This window comes from Hemitrygon akajei, chromosome 10 (assembly GCF_048418815.1).
Source record: "Hemitrygon akajei chromosome 10, sHemAka1.3, whole genome shotgun sequence".
Classification (NCBI taxonomy): Eukaryota; Metazoa; Chordata; class Chondrichthyes; order Myliobatiformes; family Dasyatidae; genus Hemitrygon; species Hemitrygon akajei.
Genome location: NC_133133.1, coordinates 143338944 through 143366515, shown reverse-complemented (window position 1 = coordinate 143366515; position 27572 = coordinate 143338944). Strand labels below are relative to the sequence as shown.

At 43.4% G+C, this 27572-nt stretch overlaps 1 protein-coding gene across 3 annotated transcripts in view; it reads right to left on the bottom strand.

Annotated features, from left to right (window-relative positions):
- bicd1a (bicaudal D homolog 1a) overlaps positions 1 to 20438 on the bottom strand; it is a 227564-nt gene extending 207126 nt beyond the window's left edge. Inside the window, exon 1 of one of the 3 annotated variants that reach the window (XM_073059195.1) lies at positions 19737 to 20438. In XM_073059195.1, the coding sequence (XP_072915296.1) occupies positions 19737 to 19958 (222 nt within the window). In that variant the 5' untranslated portion in view covers positions 19959 to 20438. The remainder of the gene's footprint in view (positions 1 to 19736) is intronic. The other 2 variants (XM_073059197.1, XM_073059198.1) reach the window with 2 other exon arrangements.
- Between the last annotated feature and the right edge of the window lie 7134 nt (positions 20439 to 27572).

Here is a 27572-nt window from a genome sequence, read left to right as displayed (position 1 = left end):
TTGTCCTCACCTACTACCCCATGGGCCTCTGCATCCAACACATTATTCTCTGCAACTTCCACCATCTTCAGCAAGAATCCACATGAGACATATCTTTTCCTCTCCTCTCTTTCTGCTTTCTGAAGGGATCGCTCTTTCCATGACAACCTTGTCTACTTGTCCCTCCCCACATCTGGCTCCTAGAACCTATCCCTGCAACTGTGGCAAATACTACTCCTCCTCCCTCCCTCACCATCAATCAGGGGCTCAAACCGTATTCCAGGCGAGGCGACACTTCCCCTTGGGGATCCTTTATTGTATCCGGTGTTTCTGGCATGGCCTTCTTTACATCAGTGAGACCTGACACAGACTGGGGCACTGTTACGTCAAGCACCTTTGTTCTGTCGACTGCAATAACCAGGACCTCTTCACGGCCTCCTCTAATGTCAGAATAAACCAAATGCAGGTTGATGGAGCAACATCTTATATTCCATCTGAGTAATCTTCAACCTGATGGTATGAACATTGATTTCTCTAATTTCCAGTAACCACTCCCCTGGTTCCCTCCCCATTCTCCACATCTTTCTTTTTTGTTTTCCTTCATTGTAGTCGCCCTCTGACACTTTTCTTCCCCTTCCCCAACCACATTACCAGTCCATTACCTTCCTCTGGCTCCCTACCTTCTCCCCTGTACCCCACAGCTCAGTGACGCTCCCATTAGATCCCTTCTTCTTCAGCCCTTTAGCTTTTCCACCTATCACCTCCGAGCTTCTCACATCATTCCCCCACCCCCAACTGCCTCCTTTCCGGTCCTGACGAAGGGTCTCACTCTGAGATATTGACTGTTTATGTCCCTCCAGGAATGCTGCCGGAGTTTCTCCAGTTTCTGCTCCTCAATGCTAATCTTTGTGTCTGTAAGAAGAAACCACCTTTAGCTGCTGAGCATTTCCAGCATTTTCAGCTTTTATTTCAGGTTTCCAGCACCTGCATTTTCATTTATTTAGAATAATTTCTATTTTTGTATACCCTTTAAGATAATAAAACATAGAAAATGGAGCAGTACAGCACAGGAAGAGGCTCTGGTCCACAATGTTGTGCAGAATAATTAAAACAGTAAATAAATACCTGACTACACAATGCCCATATCCCTCTAGTTATTAATAACTCATGATGGGAAAATGGAGACAGCCTTAAAAAATGATTGCTTAATTCCTGGCAGTGTGTTTTCCAATGAGTGTGGAGATATTTAGGGAGCTCCAGGAAACAGTGATTGACATTTGAAGAAGCTGGTGCTGAAAATACTGTCGAGTGAGTGGGGTTTACAAGAGGCTGGTGTCAGAAACATGAACTACAAAAGTCATTCAGTAGAGTTAGATGAGTTACACATTTAGGAGGGGGAAGCCACAGGAGAACTTATCAACTGTAAAGAGAACTAAAGATTCAGTACACTGGGGATGTGGAGCCAATGCCAGCAGTAAGTCATTGGAAATGCAAGGCTTGTCAAAGCTAGGTTGCCAGCAGCGAGGGGTTGTCTTCAAAGAGTTGATGTTCCACGTGGTGGAGATTGGGAGGCTGGTAAAATCAAGGCAGGAGATATTATGCATTGGAGATGTGGCAACTGGGAACCACAGGGCAGAGTGCAATCAGATAACATGACAACAATAAATGCAGAGGTCTCAATGATAAACCACTGCAGACTTTGATGACCCAAAGCAGGAGAAGCTGCAGCAACAGCCAATGTAAAATTCCTGAAGCTGGGTTAGCCCAGGAAGGCTTTGCTCATTCCTGGACCTGCCTCGCTCCAGATTGTCATGCAAGCAATCAGAAAGCATGACAATGCATTTAAAAGTGAAAGCAGTAACAAGAGCATTCATTGCATTTTGTTGGAAAGCCACACACACACACACACACACACACACACACACACACACACACACACACACACACACACACACACACACACACACACACACACACACACACACACACACACACACACACACACACACACGTGTTATCTTGAACAACTGCTATGCTGGGGAGCGGAAGCTGTTCACCAGGATGGAACAGTTGTTCTGAGGCAAAGCTGGGGAGGTGTGGCATACAAAGGAAAATCAACCTAATAGAGCATAGGAGGAGAAATTAACTTGAATCTCTGGAAAACCAAGAACAACAAAGCCCATCTATTTTGAGAGAACAGGCCATTATTTTCTTGAAGCCACTGGCAGTCCCACTGCGACTAAATAGGTAATTACACTTGGCAATAAGGTTCAAGATTTCATCTGAGGTCTATAATAAGTCACTCAATTTCAGACCCATGCGGTTCAAGTACTGACTTAGTTTCTCTCAGCTGAGGTAGTATTAACTGCAACACTGCTACATTAAGAAAATTGGTAGAAGAAAAATAAATATGGACAATTTTCCACTCCTGTTGCTGATCACTGGTCAATCATGATTAATGAACCTGAGAGACGACTGGATTTGGTGCAATGTCCTTTAATTAAACCTGTTAATTAAGAGAAAATTTCAGAGGGCTAAAAGAGGATACAAGAAGGACCTGGCAGGAAAGGTGAAGCAAAATTCATAAGACCATAAGACATAGGAGCTGAACTAGGCCATTCAGCTCATTGAGTCTGCTCTGCCATTCCATCATGGCTGATCCCGGATCCCACTCAACCCCACACACCTGCCTTCTCGCCATATCCTTTGATGTCCTGACCAATCAGGAAACTATCAACTTTCACTTTAAATATATCCACAAATTGGGCCTCCACAGCAGTCTGTGGCAGAGCTTTCCACAGGTTCACTATTCTCTGGCTAAACAATTCCTCCTTCGCTCTGTTCTAAAAGGTCACCCTGTAGCGGTGTGCTACATGCAGCGCTGAAATAACGACACGGAGTCGGTAAACTGCAGTTAAAAAAGATTTTATTCGAACTTCGCGGCCTCGCTTTAAAGCCTCCCTGATCCCGCCCTCCCCGGGCGCAGATGCTGTAGGGGGCACGTATTCACAGTCCTGTCCCGCGCACGGATGCTGTAGGGGGCACGTATTCACAGTCCCGCGCGGGCTTTTCCCTTTGTTGGTGAAGCAGACCTGGCGCCCTTTTGGGACTGGCCGTATGTGCCGGCGCGCTGGCTATTTGTGAGCCGGTTCGAGTGCGCTAGGAAGTGGGTCGCCACAGCCCCTCAATTTTGAGGCGGTGCCTTCTAGTTCTGGACATACCCACCATGGGAAACATCCTCTCCACATCCACCTTATCTAGTCCCTTCACATTCAGTAGGTTTCAATGAGATGCCACTGCACTCTTCTATATTCCAGTGAGTACAGGCCCAAAGCTGCCAAACACTCTTCATATGTTAACCCCTCCGTTCCCATAATCATCCTCATTAACCTCTTCAGGACTCTGTCCAATGACAACACATCCTTTCTGAGATATGGGGCCCAAAACTGTTGACAATACTCCAAGTATGGCCTGACTAGTGTTTTATAAAGGCTCAGGATTATCTCCTTGTTTTTATATTCTATTCCACTTGAAATGAATGCCTACATTGCATTTGCCTTCTTTGCCATAGACTCAACCTAAAAATTAACCTTCAGGGAATCTTGCATGAGGACTCCTAAGTCCCTTTGCACCTCTAATGCTTGAATTTCCCTCCATTTAGATAATAGTCTGCTCTATTGCACCTTTTACCAAAATGCATTATCATACATTTCTTAATACTGTATTCCATCTGCCACTCTTTTTGCCCATTCTTCCAATTTGTCTAAGTTCTTCTGCAATTGCATTGCTTCCTCAGCACTACCTACCCCTCCACCTATCTTTGTATCATCTACAAACTTTGCCACAAAGCCATCAATTCCATTACCTAAAACACTGACAAACAATGTGAAAAGTAGGGGTCCCAATACTGACCCCTGAGGAACACCACTAGTCACTGGCAGCCAACCAGCAACGGCCTCCTTTATTCCTACTCGCTGCCTCTTGTCTGTCAGCCATCCCTCTATCCACGCCAGTATCTTTCCTGTAATGCCATTGGATTTTATCTTGTTAAGCAACCTCATGTGTGGTACCTTATCAAATGTCTTCTGAAGATCCAAGTAAATGATATCCACTGCCTCTCCTTTTTCCACCGTGCTCATTACATCCTCAAAGAACTCTAACAGATTAGTTAGACAAGATTTCCCTTCACAGAAACCATGCTGACTTTGACTTATTTTACCATTAGTCTCCAAGTACCCCGAAACCTCATCCTTCGTAATGGACTCCAACACCTTCCCAACCACTGAGGTTAGGCTAACTGGCCTATAATTTTCTTTCTTTTGCCTTCCTTCTTTCTTAAAGAGTGGAGTGACATTTGCAATTTTCTAGTCCTCTGGAACCATGCCAGAATCAAGTGATTTGAGAAAGATCATGACCAATGTATCTGCTATCTTTTCAGCAACCTCTTTCAGTACTCTGGGATGTAGTCCATCTAGGCCCGATGACTTACCCACCTTAAGACCTTTCAGGTTGCCTAGCACATTTTCCTTTGTAATAGCAATGGCAGACACTCTTGCCCCCTGACACTCACGGACCTCTGGCACACTGCTCGTGCCTTCCACTGAAGACAGATGCAAAGAACTTATTTAGTTCATCCACCATTTATTTGTCCCCCATTACTACCTCACCAGCATCATTTCCAGTGGTCTAATATCAACTTTCACCTCCCTTTTACTCTTTAAATAATTAATAAAATCTTTCAGTATCCTGCTTTATATTATTGGCTAGTTTGCCTGCATATTTCACCCTTTCCTTTCTTGTGGTTTTTTTTAGATAGATAGATAGATAGATAGATAGATAGATAGATAGATAGATAGATAGATAGATAGATAGATAGATAGATAGATAGATAGATACTTTATTCATCCCCATGGGGAAATTCAACTTTTTTCCAATGTCCCATACACTTGTTGTAGCAAAACTAATTACATACAATACTTAACTCAGTAAAAAATATGATATGCATCTAAATCACTATCTCAAAATGCATTAATAATAGCTTTTAAAAAGTTCTTAAGTCCTGGCGGTAGAATTGTAAAGCCTAATGGCATTGGGGAGTATTGACCTCTTCATCCTGTCTGAGGAGCATTGTATCGATAGTAACCTGTCGCTGAAACTGCTTCTCTGTCTCTGGATGGTGCTATGTAGAGGATGTTCAGAGTTATCCATAATTGACCGTAGCCTACTCAGCGCCCTTCGCTCAGCTACCAATGTTAAACTCTCCAGTACTTTGCCCACGACAGAGCCCGCCTTCCTTACCAGCTTATTAAGTTGTCTTTTGTTGGATTTTAAAAACTTCCCAATCATCCAACTTGCCACTCACATTTGCTACATTATCTGCCCTTGCCTTGGCTTTCATGCAGTCCTTAACATCCGTTGTCAGCCACAGTTGCCTACCCCTGCCATTTAAGAACTTCGTCTGTAGGACATATCTCTCCTGCACCTTGTGAACTATTCCCAGAAACTTCAGCTACCTCTGCTCTGCTGTCATCCTCGCCAGTATCCTCCTCTAATCCACCTGCACAAGCTCCTCTCTCATGCCTCTGTAATTCTCTTGATTCCACTGTGATTTTGAATCATCTGATTTATGCTTCTCCCTCTCAAATCACAATATGAATTCAATCATATTGTGATCACTGTCTCCTAAGGGTTCCTTTACCTTAAGCTCCCTTATAAAATCTGGGGTTATTACACAACACCAAATCTAAGATAGCCTTTCCTCTAGTAGGCTCAAGCACAAGCTGCTCTAAAATGCCATCTCATAGGCATTCAACAAATTCCCTCTCTTGTGATCTGACACCAACCTGATTTTCCCAACCCCATTCATATTGAAGTCCCTCATTACAATTGTGACATTACCCTTATTACATGCCCTTTACAGCTCCTTTTGCAATCTCAACCCCACATCTTGGCTACTATTTGAAAGCCTATATATGATTCCCATTTTTTTTCACCCTTGCAGTTTCTTAACTCCACCCACAAAGATTCTGCATTCTCTGACCCTATGTCACCTCTTTCTAAAGATGTAATTTCAATCCTTATCAACAGAGCCACACCACCATCTTTGTCTTCCTGCTTGTCTTTTCAATCTTTTCAATACAAAATATATCCTTTGATATTAGGCTCCCAACTATGACCTTCTTTCAGCCATGACTCAGTGATCCCCACAACATCATACCAACTAATCTCTAATAGACTCCATGGGTGTATAAAAAGTAAAATGGTAGTCAGGGAGAGAATACATCTCCTTAAAGATCAGTATGGCTGTCTGTGCGTGGAGCCAAAAGAAATGGTTGAGATAATTAATGAAAATTTCTTTTCAGTCTTTACTGCAGAGAAAATGATGGCAGCTAAGGAAATGAGCAGGGAGGAGGTATTGGAGACCTTAAAGTACAATAAGGGGAAAAATCACTAAGGCTTGTCCTCGTGCATTCTTGGTCCTTGTGAGAAGCTAGTAAAGAAATTGTGGAGGCCCTTGCAGAGATTTTTGCTTCATCTATGGCCATCAGTGATGTTCTGGAAGATTAGAGAATGGCTAATGTGATAACATGGTTTTAAAAGGATAATAAAAACAAGTCAAGAAACTACAGGCCAGTGAGCCTCATATTGGTGGTAGGTAAATTGCTGGAGGGGATTCTGAAGCATTGTACCCACCAATGTTTGGAGAGACACGTTCTGCTTTGGTACAGTCCAAACAGCTTTGTGTGTGGGAAGCCTGGTCTGACAAATTTCTTGGAGTTCTTCAAGGAGGTAACCAAGAGGGATATTTTTTGTACAGATTTTAGCAAGACTTTTGACAAGGGCCCTCATGGCAGGCAACACTGGAAGCTTAAGTTTCACAGGACTCAGGGTGATGTAGTGGACTGGATTCATAATAGGTCAGTGTTAGGAAGCATAGGGTGATGGCTGAGGGTTGTTTCTCAGACTATGTCTGTTCTGTGTCCAGGGTCAGTCCTGGGATCTTTGTGGTCCGTAATTTATATAAATGATTCGGATGCGCACGTACAAGGTATGGTTAATAAATTTGTGTCTAATACTAAAATAGATTTTTGTAGACGGTATAGAATGCTATGAAAAATTACAGAGGGATCTTGATCAGCTAAGTACCGTATGTGGGCTGAGGATTGGCAAAAGGTTTTCAATGTAGATCAATGAAATGTATTACACTTTGGGGGATCAAACCAGGATAAAACTTATAAAGTGAATGGCGATGCCTTGGGGTATGTAATGGAACAGAGGCACCAAGGAGTGCTCGTGTATAGATCACTTAAAGAGGTGTCACATGTAGAAAGAGTCGTGAAGAAGGTGTCTGGCCTTCATCAAATCAATGCATTGAGTATAGGAGTTGGGAGATTATGATGCAATTATTTAAAACATTGCTGAGGCCACACTTGAAGCATTGTGTACAATTTTGGTCATAATTCTAGGAAAGATGTTATTAAACTAGAAATAGTGCGGAAAAAGATTACTGGGACGTTGCGTGGACTTGGGAGCCTGAGTTACTAAGTGAGGTTGAGTAGTCTAAGACTTTATTTCCTGGAGCATCAGAGTTCGAGGAGTAGCCTGACAGAGATATGTAAGATCAAGAGGTGTAAGGACAGAGTGAAGGCACCAGTGACAGGTTACTAAAATGAATAAGGCACAGGTCTGAAATGAGAGGTAAGAGATTTAAAGGGAACATCAGGGGCAGCTTCTCTGTGCAAAGGGTGGTGTATATTTGGAACGAGCTGCCAGAAATAGTGGTTGTGGCAGGCACATTAGCATCATTGAAAAGCCATCTAGATAAGCATGTGGATAGGAGAGGTTTAGCGGGCAATGGACCAAACATGAGCAGATGGGACTAGCTCTCTGGCAACACACTTGACAAGGGCGGGCTGGACTAGAGTTCCTGCTTCCATTGCTCTAACTTTGAGGAAAACAATTTGAAATTGCAGGACCCGAAGTTAATAATGTGTTACAGACAACTGTTTGTAGCTGAAACTGAGACTCCGCAACAATGCTCCCTCTAATATTATTTTACAGCTGCACCAATCAACCCTTGCTCTGAGCTGGATATTTTCACGTCTTGTAAACACGAGATAAAAGATCATTCCAGCTGTGCAGCCACCAAGGGTATGTGCACAGGAGCATTTCAGTTAATGCGCAGCCTCACACTCGCACAGCTGAGAGAGAACAGTGCTCAGCAACCAATGAACCTCCAATTCCCTGCAACCACAGCAATGCAGCAAACCGCGTTCCTCCTACAACAAAAACATTTTCTTTCCATTGTTGAACTAGATATTCTTGCCCAATGAAGGGAGATCCTCAGTTTGGGGGCAATTGCAAACGACTGTCTCACATTGCAGAATAACGTCTGCAGAATACCCAGTTTTTCTGGTCAAGTTCAAGTTTAATTGTCAATCCACCAAACACACGAATACAGGCAAATGAAACAGAGCCAAGGTGCAAAACATAGTAATAACAGTGCAGGCCACACATAGCACATATAATTATGATAGCAGTAACACATACAGTCACAAAAATATAAATAATACAGCTCCAGGTGCCAAGGTGTCATGGCCTATAGATTGATGGTGCATGGGAGTTTGTCCTGAAGCCATGTTTCTACAACAACAAATACACTGCAGTTTCTCATCATAAGCTAATGCAACCACAGATGGATGGTCCAGCTTGTCTATCACTGACTGAACGCAGGAAGGCAGCATTGACAAGAGAGTCAGCACCCTCCCCCCCAACCCAGCATGGCCGCCTGCAATGCCACACTGCCTCCAGCACCTCCTCCTCTAGGTGGCTGCAACAGGAGACCCCGCAGCAACAATCACAGTCATTCAGCTTCCCAATGAACTGGAGAACCAGACGAGGTATTCTACATTATCAATGTCCAACCGGATCCTGCAATCCCAAGGACAATGTCCAAGATAATCGTTTGCTCCGATTGTTGGAGCATGCACTACCTCCACACACCCCCTTTGACACATTCCTCCTTCAGTAGTTGTAGCAGGTAATACTGCATGCAGTACGCTGCTATCAAGCAACTTGCTGATGGGGTAGACCTACACTACTTAATATTCTTAATATCCAGCAGTGTCTTACGATCATAAAAAGGAAGGGTAAGGGACAATCAATCACACCTTGGTTAGACCCGGAGAGGCTGCTGCATCTGAGTGCGCAGCAATTTTTCCGGATAGCGTAATGGTTGTCAAGGAAACATATGGTAGAGCAGGGATCATTGCAGACCAGCGTGTCATAAGCTTTGTGATTGGTACACAGAAATACCGGCTTGGGACTTGTAGGAAGAAAGGAACACACCATTGCTTGCTACCGATGAGTATAGGATGGATTGGCTAGCACAAGGGAATGGGGGCATACATGACCTTACATATGGAAAAAAGACCATGGACTCCAATTATTGTAGGTTCTTTTTAACAAGATTCTGAACGGTGCCTTTTGTACAGAATCACCAAGTCATCTAATCCCTCTGCAATTTCCTCCTAATCAGTATTGATTTATTGTTGAAGGTTTATAGAGGAAAGATAACCCTCAAACTTAAAGGTGCATCTTTCATTATTAAGTATTTGGCACAAAATTTGAAGGAAGAATGGACTATGTTTTGGTGGTGCATTGGAAGGTTGTGTGTTAATGATTCAACTTGATGCACCCTGAGTCATTTAATTGAATGTGATTACTTAAATATAAAAGAAAAATTCCAACCACTTTATCAGTACTCCTTTGAAATACACACTCAAGCATTAAAGCATCCATTAAATTGAACCTGAGTTAGTGTTTCATTGAATCCAATATTATAATGCAACATACTGCATCCTAATGCAGTTAGACTAAACAACAATAGCGGTTATGCTAAAGTGGCCATTTTTATGGAGCCGAGCTTGGAAATTGTAGCTTTGGGTATTGTACTCTTGTAGATGAAATAAAATAAAACTCCATCATTTTCTTAGCAACTGGCTTCACTTCCAGCAATGATGCTTTATCATCCCTGTTTTTTTTTCCCCAGTTTATATAACCCATGTTGAAACATAGATACACAATCATCATCCTAAATCCTCCCAGTCATCTCACACTACCTCAGGAAATTAAAGCTTCCATCACAGATGGGGGAAGTTACTGGGCAAGAAGCAAGAAGCCTGGCCTATTGATCCAGAGGTGTGAGTCTGATTCATGCTATAGCAGCTGTGGCTTTTTTAAATCCAAGCCAATCTGTAACAAAAAACTACTACCATCACAGTGACACTGAAACTACAAGAATGTCATAAAAAGCCATCTAATCCTCTCATCTCCTCAGGAAGGAAATCTGTGGCAGATTCTTAACAGGACTCTGAAGTGACCAGCCAACATTTCTGTTCATGAGGTAACAAGTGATAGACAGCACAAGCTAACATTCACGGCAACTTCCACATTCACGTGAACATTTTTTTTGAAAAAAACAATAGCTAAGAATCAGCTGAAGGCGGAGCTAAGGAACCATGGACAGAGTACAGAAAACGGGCCTTGAATCAAACATCCAATTTTACACCAATCCTTCCCCATCATTTCATTCTCTCCACATTCTCATCTATTTCCCCCATCTTCTGCTCCCCCATCCAAACACTGGAGGTAGTTTACGGAGGCCACACGCAAGTTCTGGATGAGTCACAGGATGAACATGCAAGCTCCACACAGACAGCACTAATGCCCACATTGAAAGTGAGTCGCTGGATCTGCAAGGCAGTATCTTTACTTGATGGGCCAGTCGGCTAGCCTAGTTATAAAATCAAGTAATGAGATGATGGAGGTGGCCTTGGAAAAAAGAGGAATCCATCACCAAAGGAGAAAGCAGTGGTTCGGCTTGTCCTGATCAGCAGCAAAGTTAAGGAGTCTAACTTTCAATAAGTGCATCACTTATTGATCATAAACCCTGCCTACTATGTCACTATTTACAAAAGCAAACATCCTGAAAAATGTGGCATAAATATTTGATATATTATGCCCAACGTAAAGTCATACGACAGCATGGAAACAAGCCATTCGACCCCAGTGGTTCATATCAATCATATTCCCATCAATGCTAGTCCCATTTGTCCACATGAGGTCCATATCTCTCTAAACTTTTCCTATTAGTGTACCTGCTTCTGGCTGTTCATTCCATGTACTGACTATCCTTAAGGTGATTAAGTTGCCATTCAGATTCCTATCAAATCTCTCTCGTCTCCCCTAAACCTATATCCTCTGGTTCTTGATTCCCCAACCCTGAGAAAAGGATTGCACATATTGGCTATCTTTGCTCCTCATGATTTTATAGATCTCTATAGACAGTGAAGATGATTTAATCAGCTGTGTAAGTGGGCCAAGGAATGATAAATGGAGTTTAAATTGGATAAGTGTGAGGTGTATTTGTCTTCTGGACTTTCACAGTGAATGGTGAAGCCCTGGTGAGTGTTGTGGAACAGAGAAACTGAAGAGTACATGTACATTGTTTTTAAAAGTGGCATTTATGCACCCCCAGTGTTCTAATGAGTAAAGTCCAAACCTGTTCAACCTCTCTCCATAACTCAATCCTTTGAACCCCAGAAACATCCTTGGAAATCTCCTCTGCACTCTTTCCAGTTGAATACCATATCTCCTATAGCAGAGTGACCAAAATTGAAGCAGTATTTCAAATAGAGCCACACCAATACAACTGCAATATAACATCCCAGTTTCTATGCTCAGTGCCCTGACTGGTAGAGGACAGAATGCAACAAGCCTACTTCACCACCCTGTCTGCCTATGGCACCGGAGAACCACATACTGGTACCCTTCAGTCTCACTGTTCAGCAACACTCCCCAGGGTCCTACTGTCCACTGTGAAAGACCTACTCTGATTTGTTTTCCCAAAGTTCAAAACCTCACACTTATCAAAATTAAACTCCATATGCTATTCCTTACTCAGCTGCTCAAATCATTTTCAAAAACATCACCTATTGTAGAGTCATCTGCAAATTTACTTCTGTAACTATGCCTTGTACATTCTCATCCAAATCTTTAACATAGATGATAAATAGCAATAGGCCAAGCACCAAGCATTGGTGAACACCACTAGCCACAGTCTTCCAGTTCTGAAAGCAACCTTCTGCCCTCTGCCTACTAGCAGGTGAGATATTTCCAAAGTAGGGTAGTGTGCAACATGGTTGTCAACAAAGCCTTAGTAAGTAACTACAGTAAATTTGCAGTTTGTATTATCAACTCAGACACAGTGATGGAGTGAGTAAATGAGGTGCTAGTCAAGTAAGCTGTTTGATCCTGGATGGTGCTGAAAGTTGACAGAGTGGCATTATTCCAGGCAAGTGGAGAGTATTTGATGTGTTTAATCACACTCCTACTTCATGTCTTATAGATAGTGGAAAGACTTTGGTGAAACAGGAACTGTATCATTTAGTACTGCTTACTCAGACTCTAGACTGCTCTTATTGCCTTGATATTTATGCCACATTGAGACTCCTGGTCAAGGAGACATCCAGGAAATTGGTAGCAGATTAGATAATGGCAATACCATTAAACAAAAAGTATTGATATTACTTGTCTTATTGGTGATGGCTATGGCCTTATGCAGATGTTACTTGCCACTTATCTGTGCAAGCCTGAATGTTATTCCAACCTGCTAATCCTGGCAAGGGTCACTTCACTTCCTGTGAAGTTGTGATAGGAAATGCAGTAAATATTCAATTGCAGACATTCTTTTAGACGACACAGTTTATGGTCAGAAAATTAAGCATTTTGTCAGCAGTTCCAGAGTTCATTATAATTGTATCAAAACTTTCAATTAATGCCCACCTGTGTTTATGAATAATTATGTTGATAGATGATGCAACCTCCAAAGGAAGTAGTGTATGGTCAACATAGTCTGATTAGGGTAAGCTTAAATGAGTAACAGGATTTAAATCCAAGTTACGTTCTTTCTTAATGATGGTGCTGATGAGGCAAGACATTTTCCCAGTATTTTGTTGAGCCAATAATTTAATAGTAACTACACAGAGGCTGAATAGCCTCTTCTATGTCATAAGGAACATTAAAATATGGATAATTTAACAAAAAAAAAACTATTGGAGTGCAATTCTTTGAGGATGTGACTCAAACAATGGTTAAGGAGGAACCACTAGGTTTGGATTTTCAGAGGCATTTAATTAACAAGATCAGGGCACATGGAATTAGGATCAGTATACTGATAAGGATAGAAAAATGGCTACCAGACAGAAAGCAGAACGGGGGTACAAAGGACTGCCAGTTTGTGGGTGATAGGGTACTGGGATCTAAAAACCATATCAGGAATTTGGTCAACATGTCATATTTCCAAGTCTGCTGATGATACTAAATTAGGTGAAATTGTGGGAATAGAGGAGTTAATAAAGAAGTTTCATGGGGATCTGAACAGGTTGACTGAGTGGCCAAAAACATAGCCAATGAAGTACAATGATGAAAAATGTGGGGTCATCCATATTGGTGAACTAACAGCAGAGTATTGTTAAGCGGTAAGTGATTGGAACATGCTGATGGAAGATACCCGAGTACGCATTTGCACATACCATTGAAAGTGAATGTGATGATACAGCAAGCAATTGGCAGGCAAAATGGGGTGTTAGCCATTGTAATGAGAGGGCTTGATTAGTTGAGTAAGGACCTTGATGAGACCCCACCTCAATATTTGTGTACAATTTTGTTCTCCTTGTCTAAGAAAGATTTATTTGGTACAGTGGGAGTCCAGCAAAGATTTCACTAGACTGGTTCCAGAATTTGCCATATAAGGAGAGATTCCAGAACTGAGAAGAATAAGAGTCACCTTGAAACTTATGAAATTGTTGAAAGGTTTGACTAGCTAGATGGAGCAAAGATGTTTCTCCTGATTGTGGAGAATTCATCTGCCATGAATTTGCCCACTCACCTAACCTATCCAAGTCACCCTGCATCCTCCTAGCATCCTCCTCACAGCTAACACTGCCGCCCAGCTTCGTGTCATCCGCAAACTTGGAGATGCTGCATTTAATTCCCTCATCTAAATCATTAATATATATTGTAAACAACTGGGGTCCCAGCACTGAGCCTTGCGGTACCCCACTAGTCACTGCCTGCCATTCTGAAAAGGTCCCGTTTACTCCCACTCTTTGCTTCCTGTCTGACAACCAATTCTCTATCCACATCAATACCATACCCCCAATACCGTGTGCTTTAAGTCTGCACACTAATCTCCTGTGTGGGACCTTGTCAAAAGCCTTTTGAAAATCTAAATATACCACATCCACTGGCTCTCCCCTATCCACTCTACTAATTACATCTTCAAAAAAATCTATAAGATTCGTCAGACATGATTTTCCTTTCACAAATCCATGCTGACTTTGTCCGATGATTTCACCTCTTTCCAAATGTGCTGTTATCACATCTTTGATAACCGACTCTAGCATTTTCCCCACCACCGATGTCAGACTAACCGGTCTATAATTCCCTGGTTTCTCTCTCCCTCCTTTTTTAAAAAGTGGGTTTACATTAGCCACCCTCCAATCCTCAGGAATTAATCCAGAATCTAAGGAGTTTTGAAAAATTATCACTAATGTATCCACTATTTCTTGGGCTACTTCCTTAAGCACTCTGGGATGCAGACCATCTGGCCCTGGGGATTTATCTACCTTTAATCCCTTCAATTTACCTAACACCACTTCCCTACTAACATGTATTTCCCTTAGTTCCTCCATCTCACTAGACCCTCGGTCCCTTACTATTTCCAGAAGATTATTTATGTCTTCCTTAGTGAAGACAGAACCAAAGTAGTTATTCAATTGGTCTGCCATGTCTTTGTTCCTTATGATCAATTCACCTGTTTCTGACTGTAAAGGACCTACATTTGTCTTGACCAATCTTTTTTTTCACGTATCTATAAAAGCTTTTACAGTCAGTTTTTATGTTCCCTGCCAGCTTTCTCTCATAATCTTTTTTCCCTTTCCTAATTAAGCCCTTTGTCCTCCTCTGCTGGTCTCTGAATTTCTCCCAGTCCTCAGGTGTGCCGCTTTTTATTTGCTAATTTATATGTTTCTTCTTTGGACTTGATACTATCCCTAATTTCCCTTGTCAGCCACGGGTGCACTACCTTCCCTGGTTTATTCTTTTGCCAAACTGGGATGAACAATTGTTGTAGTTCATCCATGCGATCTTTAAATGCTTGCCATTGCATATCCACTGTCAACCCTTTAAGTATCATTTGCCAGTCTATCTTAGCTAATTCACGTCTCATACCTTCAAAGTTACCCTTCTTTAAGTTCAGAACCTTTGTTTCTGAATTAACTATGTCACTCACCATCTTAATGAAGAATTCCACCATATTATGGTCACTCTTACCCAAGGGGCCTCGCACGACAAGATTGCTAACTAACCCTTCCTCATTGCTCAATACCCAATCTAGAATGGCCTGTTCTCTAGTTGGAACCTCGATATGTTGGTTCAGAAAACCATCCCGCATACATTCCAAGAAATCCTCTTCCTCAGCACCCTTACCAATTTGGTTCACCCAATCTATATGTAGATTGAAGTCACCCATTATAACTACTGTTCCTTTATTGCATGCATTTCTAATTTCCTGTTTAATGCCATCCCCAACCTCACTACTACTGTTAGGTGGCCTGTACACAACTCCCACCAGCGTTTTCTGCCCCTTAGTGTTATGCAGCTCTACCCATATTCCACATCCTCCAGGCTAATGTCCTTCCTTTCTATTGCATTAATCTCCTCTCTAACCAGCAATGCTACCCCACCTCCTTTTCTTTCCTGTCCATCCCTCCTGAATATTGAATATCCCTGGATGTTGAGCTCCCATCCTTGGTCACCCTGGAGCCATGTCTCTGTGATCCCAAATATATCATATTCATTAATAACTATCTGCACATTCAATTCATCCACCTTGTTACGAATGCTCCTCGCATTGACACACAAAGCCTTCAGGCTTGTTTTTACAACGCTCTTAGCCCTTATACAATTATGTTGAAAAGTGGCTCTTTTTGTTTTTTGCCCTGGATTTGCCTGCCTGCCACTTTTACTTTTCACCTTACTACTTTTTGCTTCTACCCTCATTTTACACCCCTCTGTCTCTCTGCACTTGTTCCCATCCCCCTGCCACATTAGTTTAAAGCCTCCTGAACAGCAGTAGCAAACGCTCCCCCTAGGACATTGGTTCCAGTCCAGCCCAGGTGCAGACCATCCTGTTTATACCGGTCCCACCTCCCCCAGAACTGGTTCCAATGTCCCAGAAATTTGAATCCCTCCCCCTTGCACCATTTTTGAAGCCACGTATTCATCTGAAATATCCTCCTTTTTCCACTCTGACTAGCACGTGGCACTAGTAGTAATCCAGAGATTATTACCTTTGTGGTCCTACTTTTTAGTTTATCTCCTAACTCCCTAAATTCACCTTGTAGGACCTCATCCCGTTTTTTACCTATATCATTGGTACCTATGTGCACCACAACCACTGGCTGTTCACCCTCTCATTCCAGAATGTCCTGCAGCCGCTCAGAAACATCCTTGACCCTTGCACCAGGGAGGCAACATACCATCCTGGAGTCTCGTTTGCAGCCGCAGAAACGCCTATCTATTCCCCTTACAATCGAATCCCCTATCACCATAGCTCTCCCACTCCTTTTCCTTCCCTCCTGTGCCGCAGAGTACAAAGTATTGTACATGGTACAAAGAAACAAAGAACTCGGCTGCTGCTGCCTTCCCCTGATGAGACATCTCCCCCAACAGTATCCAAAACAGTATATCTGTTTAGGAGGGAGATAACCTCAGGGGACTCCTGCACTACCTGCTACTGCTACACTGTCTAGTGGACACCCCTTCCCTTTCTGCCTGTGCAGCCTTTACCTGTGGTGTGGCCAACTCACTGAACGTGCTATTCACAACTTTCTCAGCATCGCGGATGCTCCAGTATGAATCCAATCGCAGCTCCAGACACTCAATGCAGTCTGCCAGAAGCTGCAATTGGACACACTTCCTGCACACATAGTCATCAGGAACACTGGAAGTATCCCTGATTTCCCACATGCTGCAGGATGAACAAACCACGGGGCCCCAGTCACTTTTAATTTGTATACTCTCAAGCACTTTGTTATTCAGAGCTATTTCTCCGTTTTCCCAGTTAAAACCAGGGATGATTTTATACACCTCTATCAAATTCTCCTTGGCTCCTTTGTACCAACAAAGCCAGTTCCTCAGTCTAACCTTGTAGCTGGAATTCTTCCACAGAAACATTCCATCAAATTGTTTGTTCACTCTCCATATCCTTTCTAAAATGTGGTGTCATTTGTGTTTTATAAAGTTTCAAGATAGCCTCCTTGCTCTTGCACTTTAGATCCTCAAAACCCTCTACATTTTAATTTTTTTCAACCTACCTTCCCACATTCAAATGTTTTCGAACACAATCATCCCAGTCTCTTTCTTCCTGCACCTCCTTGTAAAGTTGCAATAAATTCGCCACAGATTTAATTTCTATCTTATGATTCTCACCCAATCCCAGTGTACCAACATTCTTTGTGCTACTATCAACATCTCTTCAAGACAAAGTCGCTGCAGGTAAGTTTATGGTTAACGGGGCTTCACAACCCCAGGTGTTTATTTTCCTTTTGCCAGTCCAGACAGCATATTACATTGGCACTGTGAGCTCATCCAACAACTGGGCAGGGGAAGGAACAAAGCCTCATTATGACACTGCACCAGTAACTGAGTGCTAAGGATGGGCAATGCTGTCTTACAGATGCACTGATCATAAAAGCCACAAGCTGCTTATGCTGTTATTTTCTGTCAGTAAATGACTTCATCTTTTTCCCTTCTCCCATAACAGGAATGAGTGCAAGTTACTGTTCAGTACAAGCAACCAAGCTTCACATCTTCTGAATTATTTCCAATACAGGTGTATTTCTGAGCAGATTATAGAAAAGGCCTGCAAATAATGATAGAGCCCAACCCTATCTATCATTTGTTCAAATATATGGAAACACCAGCACCCATAAGCCACACAATTGTAATGTTACTGGACTGGTTTCCAGAAGCCTGGTCTATTGGAGACACAAGTTCAACTCATGAATCCAATCCAAATATCAGTGTAATAAAATGAATATGTAACAAGTAGCTGGTATCATTGTCTACGAAACCATCAAACTGATGTAAAAAGCCTATCTGTTTCAGTCCAGAAAGTAAACCTCCATCATTACCTGTGACCCCCAAACCCACAACAATGTGCTGATCCACCACTACCTTTGAAAGGAGAAAACCACCACAGTTCAGAGGCAAAATGGGATAGGCTGACCAACGAAAGCCACGTCCCCCAAACACACATAAGTATTAATTGTTCCATTGCTTCCATACAGGACAATGAACGTGTCAGTGCAAATCACTTCACTAGAGTGTGACTTGTGCAACTAACACTAAACACAAGAGAATGTAACTGCCGAGAGATTTGCTGAACAGTTGAAGATCATTATTTCTCGATATTAACATATGGCACCAAGGTCACAGTGCAGTAAAAACCGACGGAGGCGCTGAAATGTCACAGCAGAAAGGTGGTAACAAGGTGTGGTTATAAATAGCCGGAGGATTTCAAGAGTGTAATCAATTTCAGGGTTCAGGTGATCGCCAGGACTCACTCGGATTTCACTTTCGTCATGTAAAACCCTGTGATTAAATTACCGCCTTCCACCATTGCCAGATACCAATTATTCTATGTGGAAAGCCGGCCTTATCACAGATTCTCCGGCCAACACTGGGATTAAGTCAACAACTGAGGAAGATTCAGAAGGCTCCTTTGGCGGATATCTGACAGAAATGACTCGCTCCCTGCCGTTTGTTTTCTCCATTATCTCTGCGAGCACAGTTTAAGGGAGGGGCGAACTGTAAATCATTATTGCTCACCAGCCTGGACCATTACGGGTTTCATGGTCTCTCTATATGTTCCATCTGACCTCCTGCACTAAGGAAAGTGATGTGATAGATGGCAGCTTGCCCGGATACTGACCGCACTAACACTGAGTTGTTGATTTTTTAAAAATATATATTTCAACATATCATCGGCACACCTTTAGAAAGAGAGCTTCCCCGCCGTTAAGCATCGCCTTCAACGGCTACCGTGGCCTATCGTTTTCCTATTAGCGAAGAAACCCATTCCGCGCTGGTGAGTCCGGGGGCTGACAAACACTGCTCTCTAACCCCAGCCTCTCTGCAGGATCAGAGACGACAAATCTTGTGTGAAATCAACGTGAAGCAGACAGCAACGGGTCTATTTTAATGACTAATGTCAAGAGAACGCCTTTGGGTTTTGCAACCCCATCCCACAGTCACTATATTTCTTTTAAATATCAGCTCGACCCCGTCGTTCATGCAGCAACAGACAGGACGGGATCTAATATCCTATAGTGCAGATAGTATCTAATAATCCCACAGACGGCGATACAGCGGGGAGAGGGGGTAGAGGCAGGGCCCATACAATGTTAGGGTCACAATCCACGTAGCTCTATCACTGATGTGAACTCCATTCTGCCGCAGACCGTGAACCCAGCTGCTGAAAGGCTATGAGACAAAACACCGACGCATCGGTCCCGTGTAGGGGGAGCGGGCACAGACCGGAGCCGCAGAGACGGCGATGGGAGGGTAGCATCAGGCGGCTCTACTCTGCCTGCCCCGGGCTGGGCGTCCCTGACTCCCTCCCCACCTACCTCTTTCAGCTGCTCCAGCTCGTGTCTGACCGTCTCGTAGGCGCTTTCCAGCTCGTCGTATTGCTGCTTCAGCGACTGCTTCTCCTCCAGCACCACCAGCCCGTACTCTGCAGCCTGGATCTTCTCGTGGGTCGTCTCGGACAGCTCTTTTGCCAGCCTCTCGACCTCAGCCTTGTAATGCTCCACGCTCTGCGCCTTGAGCAGCTCACCCTCTGCGGCCATGGTCCCGAGCGGGTGCAAGGGTGCGGGGCGACGATCCACCTGCAGCCGCGGACACGCGCTCCGAGTGGCAATGACGGCGAGCAGATGATTCACGGCCTCTGCATCGGCGAAATGCCACCCCACAGCATCATCTGGCCGGCCTCCTCTATCGGCGGGTCCGTTCAGCACGGCTGCACCTTCCCCGGACTGAGGCGAGCCGCCATCTCGGCTGAGGCAGTGCCTGAACCTCCCTCTGCCTCATGACGTCAACGGCGGCGGAATAAACCCATTGCCAAGGCAGCCTGAGCATCCCTGGTAACGTCCCAACACGGGCAGATCACCCGGGGGGTGCTCACGTCCCCGCCTGAATTCACAGTCCCGGGATCAACTCCGTCCCGGAATCCCCACCGCAGCTGGGATCATCCCCAGAACCAACGACACCTAATAATCCGATAACTGGTGCGCCTGGAGTTTGCTCAACCCGGGTAATCCGATCATCCCGAGCAATAATCCTCCCAAATCCCGATGTAAACCAGTTAAATTAGATATAGACTGTCACTGTCGCAGGATGAAAGTTCAATATCAGAGATGGGCCAGGCGTCCATTTCCATGTTCAGTGGCAAAGGCGGGAAAGAGTCACAATTTCCTATCAAACCCACGAATGGTCAGCAATGCGATCATGGTAAACCGCCCTTCTTCATTCTTCTTGGCCAACTTCCTCCTCCCGTTTCTCCCTTCCACTCTCGGCCGGCTGGTAAATCATTCCAGTCCTCCTCTCCATCCATTCTTCAGCAATGGCCTCGTGCCCACCGAGGATCTAATCCCGTCCCCCTCCATTGTCCCATTGACCTACCATCTCAGCAACGCCGTTTGGAAACATTGCACCAAGTTCTAGGCGTGTGCTGAGAACAGTCAACTCCTTTCTTGTACTACCGCTCCTATGACCCCAGCACGCCATCTCATTTATCACGATGCTCGTTCATTAACCAGTAGTGGGTGAACAGAAAGATTCTTCACCGAAAATCTGGGATGACTTCCCACATATGCTGTTCCCTGTCTAATAACTTAACTCTCCTTCCCTACAAACACGTGTTAGAGTTAGTTAGACTCTGAGAGCTTAAAACTGAGAAAAGATTAGGACGAACTGTGCAAGGGGAGACTTTTGCCGTTCAAATCTGCTCTGCCATTCTTCAAAGATTATGCTATCTTCCACCACCGTTTTTTTACTCAAAGTCCCTTTATTTCTTTAATATCTGTCAACTTCTATTTTGAATGAATTCGACAAGTGAACCTCTGCAGCCCCCTTGGGGACAGATTTATCATCTGATTGACTCTATAACTCTATGAAAATGTTTCTCCTCACTTTTGTGGTATATGGCACTTATTCTGTGACTGAGACCCTGGTTCAAAGACCCTCAGCCAAGGGAAATATCCTGTATACCACTTGCCCAGTCAAGCCCTATATAAGTGTTGTAATTTTCAATAAAATCACCCTTCATTCTTCCAGTTTGCTAGGCTCAGTTTCCACCTGTTCAGTAAAACTGACATCCCTGGAACCATTCTGGCAAATCATTGTTGCCCTCTCTATAAGGCAAGCTTATCCTCTTTTTAGATAAAGGGACTGAACTCTACACAGTCTTTCACGTCGAACAAGTGGAAACACCACCTGCTCCCATCTGGAAGGCCACTATGTACCACTGCTCAACTCAGGTCATCTGCAGCCAAACTTCATGTCTTTATCCCTCTAAGATGTGACTTCTCCCAGGACTCTTGGCCAACCACATATCACTCAGCATCCATAAAATTAGCAGTATTCTAATCTCTGTGGTCCCTGTCCTAGACAAGTAGTTTGGTGCTGATTATACCTAGTACCAAAATCCTCTGTGGCTAGCTTGGAGCCCATATCCACTCAGTATGAGAAACCCATTAAACCTACACCAGAATTCCATTACTTCCATTGCCAGACTCTGTCACACAATGAGCTACAGCTCCAATATCTCAGCTTCTGGAGCCCTAATGCAGTCATGCCAGAGACGCTTTATCCTAGAGTGACAGGCCTATTACACCAAGTGTTGTAGATCAGTTACATCTGATACTGGAATATTATTACACCCAGGGCAACTCATCAATTGTATGTCGTGAGGAACAATCTCTATAAATGAGTGGTGAGCCAAGAGAGCAAGACCTTCATTACAGCCAGTGCAAGTGATTCATTACACTCTGTGACAGAGCCCCATTACATCTGGTGCATTAACCATTACATCAGTTGCTGGCCTCTCATTACAGGCTCACATTTCACATAGCCCTGGAGCCAAATTACATGAGTACTGAACCTCATTACCCCCAGCTTTAGTGCCCATTGCGCCCCGTGAAGGAGCTCCTCAGCACCCAGTGTGACAAGTTCATTTCATTCATTGCAGGAGGTTCTTCACTGTACAGTCAATGCCTGAGCCCCAATTATAAATAAATTTGAATATTATTATCTTGATATCAGCATGCATTATTCCCATTTCTGGTGAACTGTCATAATTGCTAGATCCTCATTGTATCTGATCTTCATCGCATCAACCATATGACCTCTATTACACTGAGTGCTGCATATATCCTTGTTCTGAAACTCAGTTACACCCAGAATAGGAAACCCATTACACTCAGATTGTTAATAATTACATCGAGTGCCAGAGTCCCATTGCAATATGCACAAGATTCGTTATAACAATTGCACAGATGCACTTCACCATCTGCTGTCGGTCTATTACTTAAGCTAGCTTGTTGCCAAAGGCTCAATATACCTAGTGTGAAACATACCTCAAACCCAACGCCAATGTCCCATTACAACTTAAGTCAGAGCTTTACTGCACATCGTACAAGAAACCTATTACAGAGTGAGAGTCTCCTTATAAATATTGACAGAGCCCTTTTGCACCTAAGGCACAAGACCTTATTACATATTGTGCAGGAGAATTGGACAACCCATTGTAACTAGAAATAGAAGTCAGATTACATCAGCATTAGTGTCTGTAACAGCTCTGGGCCCTTAATGCAATTATTGCTGGTCCCCATTACACCTAGCACTGGCAGGTCCAAGAACATACATACTTGAGCCTTATTATGCTTAGTTCAGGAAACCAATTTCACCTTGGCCAAAACTCCATTTTGTTGCTTCTGGATTCCTTTCGTGCCTAGTGCCAGGTCTCTGTCATATCTGGTGCTGGAAACACACTGCTCAGTGTAAAAGACCCATTACAGCTACTACCACACCGCATCACACCTAGAGCCCTATAAATTGCATTGCAAAAGGCACATTAGTCTGAAAAAAAAGAGCCCCATTTTACTAGTAGGAAAAAAAAAGAACTGTGCTTGTATCTGGCCATCATCATCCTGATCCTGAGCCCCAAGAAGCACCCAATATTTTAATAGCATATTGCACTTCTGAGTGTGAGACTCATTGATCTGTAGTCAGAGTGCTATTACACTGAGTATGAGAGTCACATTACTATAGAAGCTGCATTGCTCCATAGCAAGAGAACTATTAGTAACCTGGAGTCCACGAACCCCTTGCTTAACGGTATTGGTAACAGTTGGGAACCCCTGCATTACACCTAATTTCCCCCAGAATTTGGTGCCACTAAAGAAGCCCTGGCTAGCTGCTGAACTGTATGTTGTAAATGGTCCACATTGCATCAATGGTGTTCCACTGATGAAGAGTGTGAATATTCCTGGGATGCAGACGGTTTTGTCTTGTGTGGCAATGATACTTTCAATAGTTGTGGGAGCAGTGCCCATCCAGACAACAGAGTGGGTGCCATCAGACTTCTAACTTGTGAATCAAAGTCAGTGGGACTGGTAAGCAGAGGCAATAGGACAGTCACTTAATGCAGAATACTTTATTTGTGTTTCCAGCTAAGTATTGCAGACAGAGCTGACAATACTATTTCTGATGACAATTAAGAGCCAACCATGTTGATGAATATGGAGTCAGATAAAGACAAGACCAAGCAGTGATGGTGGATTAATTAATGAATCAGATGGGCTTTTTCCATAACTTGGTAATTTTCAGGTCACCATTAATAGAACTATTGATAAAGTGCATCTCCTCTTTCTCTCATACAGCATCAGTAAAATGATACAATGATAATGAAATTCAAGCAATTGACTGCCTTCACAACAGCAATAAACTTTTTAAGGCCAGTAATTAACAGGCAATGCACTGATCAGCCCGGAAGCCAATCTGTAAGATTTCTCGGCACCGGAATGTTAAAGATTCAATAAATATCACTTTATTTGTATTTATTCATGAGAATTGGATGACTCTTCCAATGCTAGCAGTCATCCTTGATTGCCACTGAGAAAGATGTCAACACTTCGCTTCATGAACCACTCTGCTGCGTGTGGTGAAGGTATTCCCAATTAGGAAGTGAATTCCAGTGACAATGGGGAAAGAGTGATCTATTTCAAATGAGAGTGCATTGTGACTTGGAGAGCAGCCTTGAGCTGGTTGCTATCTTGTTCTTCCTGGAGGTAGAGGTCATGGTGCAATAGGTGTCTTGGTAAGTTGCTGCAGTGAATCTAGTAGTTGGCCCACACTGCCACAATGGCACGCTAGTGGCACGACTAAATGCCAAGTGTGGTCTGTTTAGTTCTGGATAGTGATGAATGTTTCGGATTTGGTTAGAAGTTATTTACCATCACACCTCTGTGCTGTGAATCACAAATGGCAGAGAAGGTTTGAAGATTCAACAGGTTTGTCATTCGTTGTAGAATACTTAAGTCTCTGGCTATTTCTTGAAGCCACTGTATCCATGGCACTTCCTTTTGGGAATCCTGGTGAGTCTTCATGCCAGGATATTGAAGATGGTCAAGTTGAAGATGGCAATGACATTTAATGTTAATAAGAGATAACAAATTTCATTCTATTGATGGTAGGCTGACACTGTTGTAAGGGGGTTCCTTACACTTGGAAGTACAAACCGCAGGTTAAGTTATATGCAGGCATACATTGTTCCAAAGAGGCAGGTTTTTTTTTTTTGCCCTGGTGGCAGGACATATACTGGAACCATGAGGACCCAGCGAGCAGTTCCAGATCTGGCCTAAGGTGGCGGCCACATCCTCTGCACTTACATCACTGTCAACAACCGCCCCCTCGTGCTGCTCAGTAATTCCTCGTGGAGTGCACTGAGGCGATCTTCTCAGAGAAAACCTTCCCAGTGACCCTCCCCACAAGCATAGCACCCCTATTCAATTGTACAGGGGAAGAGAGTTCACAGGGGAAAAACCCAACACACTGAGAATTTTTTTTATTATTCACTTCAGTTAATTTTGATGCTCTTAATTGCTTTTCAGTGTCCAAATATATTTTGTGCCTTAAATATAATTATTGAAATTGTTCTTTTTAAATTTGACCTGTTCTGAGTCCCGCTAGGTGCAAGTGTCGAAGACATTGACAACATCAAGTAACACTGAGACCTTGACATCCATGAGTCTGGGATCAAAACCCCTCCCAACTTTCAACAACATTAATGCAGCCTCCCAATGCCCTTGGAGGCAGAGCAATCTGCAAAGGGGTAAAACTAACAAAACCAGCTTGGTTCTAGGGGCAGGTAGTAAGTGATCTTAGGGCAACAGAAAATTGCCCCCATCACCTCAGTAATCACGGACAGGACGGAACATCATTAATTATCAATGAATAGAATATATCCACTTCTGGCCCTACAATGGTGGGAAAGCTGTTGATGAAGTAGTTGTAGATGATTAAACACAAGACACTGCCCTTGGGGGTGATGCATCAGTCTCCTGGGCCTGAAATGACAGATCACCTAACCCACCACATCTTCATTGAACGAGGTTTCATTCCAGCTAGTGGAGACTTTTATGTCTGACTCCCACCAGAGTTCCTTGTTGTCATACTCGTCATATGTTGTCTTCATACCAAGAGCAATTACTTCATCTCACTCTGTGGAATTCAGTTCCTCCTCCCACACAACAATGGTTGTAATGAAGCCTGCAGCTGGGCGATCTTGGTTAAACCCAAACACATTAATGGTGGTTAAGCTCTACATAGCTGCACAGCTTCCATTATTTTGGTGAGAATTAAGACTGATGAGGTAATTACTGGCTGAACTTGATTATGGCTACTCTTAGTGGACAGGTCAACCCAGACAACTCTCCACTTTGTCAGGTAGGTGCCACTGCTGGGCTTGACCTGGTGCTCCAGTTCCCTCCCACAGTCAAAGATGTACTAGTTACAGTCAGAAAGTTGTGGGCATGCTATGTTGATGTCAGAAGCATGGGACGCTTGTAGGCTGCCCCCAGCACAATCTCAGGCTGTGCTGGGAATTGTCACAAACAGCACATTTCACAGGTGGAGTGGAGAGTGGAGGTCTGAGCGTGACAACCTGGGAATCACTTTCTCTGGGTGGGGTGAGAGGGAGTGGGAGCAGGAGTGCAGGAAATGAAATCAATGAATTTAATAGCCCTGTTGACTGTGTAGAGTTAGAGAAAAAGGGAAGCATCTTGGAAACAATGTGGGAAGTGATCTCATCACAATAGATACAATAGAACCAGAGAAGCAGACAGAATTGCATTAAGTCCTGCAGGTAACAGGGTTGGGAGGCACGTATGAGGGAAAGCACTGGGATTTAGTGAGTTTATGATGGATATTGGTCAGTACTCTATCCTTAGAAATATAGATAGAGAAGTGAAAGGGATAAGTCAGAGATAAACCTACTTACTGTAAGAGCAGGGTGAAAAATGGCACCAAAAGGTGATGAAACTTCTGAAGGGCTGTAAGCAGCACCAATATAGTCATCAATGAACCAGAACAATGTATGAAGGGGGTGAGAAAGAAGAGCCCTTCTGCGCACGCCAGGGAGACAGACAGAGCCTGGACCCACGTAGATTCCCACAGCTCTGAATAATCAATTCCATTTTAAAAGATGTGACTGAAATCAAAATATTCCACACTTTAAGACACATATTTTGGCAAATTATAATAGCTGTTGATACTACTAAAGATACTAAATACATGAATTATGAACAACATAATTCAAGATTGTTTGATCACAAACACGAGAGAATCTGCAGATGCTGGAAATCCAGAGCAACACAGACAAAATGCTGGAGGAACTCCACAGGTCAGGCAGCGTCTGTGGAAAAGAGTAAACAAGCCGACGCTTGGGGATGAGACCCTTCAGCAGGATCCTTCTTCAAGATTGTTTCATGTCATTTCCAGTACACAAATGTAAAGGAGAACTAAATAATTGTTACTTTTGTTACTCTGGATCCATTGCAGCACAAAAACGACACAATAAGATAAAGAACAAAAATACAATATAGATATTTATCGCATAAAGTAGCTTATATACATAGATTAATTGTTTGGCCATAAAGTGATGCTAGGTAGAGGAGTGTCTGTACATAAGGTGGCCGACTGGAACTAACAAAGTAGTGGTGGTTGGGCGAGTTAGTGGGTGGAGGTGTTGATCAGCCTTCTTGCCTGAGCAAAGTAACTGTTTTTGAGTCTAGTGGTCCTGGTGTGGATGCTATGTGGTCTCCCTGATGGGAGTGGGACAAACGGACCGTTGGCAGGGTGGGTAGGAACCTTCAGGCTGTGCCCCTTTTCCAGCACTTTTCTGT